The sequence below is a fragment of the Plasmodium gaboni genome, assembly GCF_001602025.1.
Source record: "Plasmodium gaboni strain SY75 chromosome Unknown, whole genome shotgun sequence".
Classification (NCBI taxonomy): domain Eukaryota; phylum Apicomplexa; class Aconoidasida; order Haemosporida; family Plasmodiidae; genus Plasmodium; species Plasmodium gaboni.
This window is the reverse complement of record NW_017385307.1, coordinates 1-3019: the sequence shown is the minus strand read 5'-3', so window position 1 is coordinate 3019 and position 3019 is coordinate 1. Positions and strand designations below refer to the sequence as shown.

The 3019-nt window shown below is 14.9% G+C and overlaps 2 protein-coding genes across 2 annotated transcripts; both read left to right on the top strand.

Moving 5' to 3' along the window:
* Positions 1-304: 304 nt before the first annotated feature.
* On the top strand, positions 305-660 carry PGSY75_0013800 (hypothetical protein; the record flags this gene model as incomplete). The annotated part of the gene is made up of 2 exons (XM_018783276.1): positions 305-387; positions 492-660. The coding sequence occupies 2 exons, from the start codon at positions 305-307 to the stop codon at positions 658-660; spliced, it is 252 nt and encodes an 83-aa protein (XP_018638948.1).
* A 1592-nt stretch (positions 661-2252) lies between these two features.
* Positions 2253-2633, top strand: PGSY75_0013700 (putative small nuclear ribonucleoprotein Sm D1; the record flags this gene model as incomplete). Its single annotated transcript, XM_018783275.1, has 1 exon — positions 2253-2633. The coding sequence occupies one exon, from the start codon at positions 2253-2255 to the stop codon at positions 2631-2633; it is 381 nt and encodes a 126-aa protein (XP_018638947.1).
* Positions 2634-3019: the final 386 nt, after the last annotated feature.

The window sequence follows — 3019 nt, the reverse complement described above, 5'->3', positions numbered from 1 at the left end:
AAAAAAAAAAAAAGAATTATATTTTCCTCCTTTACATATATAATATATATATATTATAATTTTTTGTAGTGTGCACGTTTATATGGTGAAAAAAAAAAAAAAAAATTCATATTTTTTCTAATTTTTTTCTTTTTTATTAAATATAATAAAAACAAATGAAAATATATCATTTTAAAAATGTGATAAGAAATTGTAAACAAAAATTGTATAAATAAAAAAATAAAACATTAACATTATTAATATATATATATATATATTAGATACAGAGAAAATATATTTCCTTTAAAATATTATACTGGAAAAAATGGTGTTCATACCAGTTGAAATAATTTTTAAATCTTTCCCAAATTTTTCAAAAGATAGAGTAAAATTTTTAAGGCGTTATAGGTAAAAATATATATATATATATGTACATATTTATATATTCATTTATTATTATAATTATTTTATTTATTTATTTATTTATTATTTTTTTTTTTTTTTCTGTTTAGCTTTTTGAGTTTGTTTTTAGGAGCCGCCTTTACATATAAAGCACACACACCGGATTTCAGTGTTAGAAGTCATAAGCCTTCATATTTTTACAAACATCATTTAAATAAATTAAAGACAAAAGGAATAATTGACGAAACAAAATATGAAAAACTGTTGAACAACCATTAAAAAAAAAATAATTAAATGATAAGTGGAGAAACACAAAGGTTACTACACTTTAATATATATATATATATATATATATATATATTTTATATTTATATATATTTTTTTTTTGTATCTTATAATTAAAATAGAAAAAGCCTTAACAATATGTTTTTTGCAGATTCAAACATTTATATGGAATACATATATTAACATATATGTATATATATGTATATATATGCATATATTTTTTTTTTTTTTTTCTAACGTCCATATGGAATAATATATTATACATATATATAATATATATTTTTTTTTTTATAATATTAATAATATGTCAACCTTTTATTAGTTTAATTATCTTCTATATACCTTAAATAATATATATTATATATTTCTTATTAAAAAGGAAAAGAAAAATATACATTACATATATAAATATATAGAAGCATTTATTTACAAATATTTTTTTTAAAATAAGCTTCTAAATAAAAAGAGTTTCTTTCTATATACTATAATATACTTATAATAATATATTTTGTTATATAAAAAATTATAAAGAGAAAAAAAAAAATATATATATAATAAATTTATAAACATATTATTATATATATATATATATATATATATAATATTATCATTGTTGATATTAGAAGGCCTTAAAAAAGTTAAAATAATAATTAGAAAAGAATATTATATTTGTATGTATATAACATGTATGTTATATATATATATATATATATATATATATATATATCCATTGAAATCATTAAAGGAATTTTTAAATATGCATTATAAAAATGAAATATTTTATATAAATATATATATTATATTTATTTATATATGATATTATTTTTATTTACTTTTCATTATTCCTTGAGCCTGTTATTATATAAATTATGAAGAAGTTTATAAAAACATTTAAAAAATTTAAGGCATATTTATTATTATATATATATAATAAAAACAATTATAAAATTATACCTATTTATTTTTTATTTTTTTTTTTTAGGGTGTTTTTTTTTAAATGTTTATACTCTAATATATATTTACATATATCTTTTAAACTTGGATATTGCCATTAAAAAAAGGAACAATAAAAAATATACATATATATATATATATATATATATATATATTTATTTATATAATCCATTTTGATGATGTTTATTGAGCTTTAAAATAAAAATATATAATACATAATATATATATATATATATATAATATATAAAATAATAAAAAACTTAAATTAAAAAAACAGTAACTGATAGTTTTTAATAAATATATCATATTATATAATTATTACCACATAAAATATAGGAAAAGCACAAAATAAATGAAAAAAAAAAAAAAAAAAAAAAATTGTTTCATTTAAACCATATTAACAAGATAAAGGATAAACAAAAAGTAAAAAATATTTGTAAATGTGAAATTGGAATATTTATGAATACTTATTATTTTTTTTTTTATAATATATCATAAAAGTATAATTATATATAAAAAAATATATTTAAAAATAATATATTTATTGTATCATTTTTTAATTACGACCCAGACGTATTTATAATATAACACTTCATAATATATATATATATATTTATATTTATTTATTAACAATGAAACTAGTACATTTTTTGATGAAATTAACAAACGAAAATGTAACTATAGAACTAAAAAATGGAACTTTAATTACTGGTATAATAACAGCAGTAGATATAAAAATGAATACCCATATGAAAAATGTGAAGGTTGTTATAAAAAATAAAAATATTGCTGAATATAATGTAAATACGAAACAATTTTTATCATTAGAACATGTAACCATAAGAGGTAATAATATAAGATATTTTATTCTATCAGATAGCTTACCCTTAGATTCTTTATTAGTTGAAGATACAACACCAAAAAAAATATCAAAAGATAAAAGCTTTGCACATAGAGATAAAGGAATGTCTAAAGGTGCCAAAGGACGAGGAAGAAAACTATCAAAAAGATAAATTTTTTTTTTTTTAAATACTATTTTTTGTCTTACATCAAAAAAAATAAAATATATACTTATAAATTTATTTCAAATAATATACCCATAATATGTAAATGTAAATATATATATATATATAAATATATTTTTTTATGTGTATTTTTTTTTTTTTTTTGAACCATTGTCATGAATATATGTTTATATATACATCACATTATTGTATTAATATTATATGCTAACTAATAAATAAAAATAATTTACACATATATATATATATATATATATATATATGTAGATATAATTTTTTCTTTATTATTAATGTCCTTTTTTATTTGATCATTTTAACAATTCAAATTTTTTTTTTTAAACCATATTATATTATTTTAATTTATTTTAATTTATTTT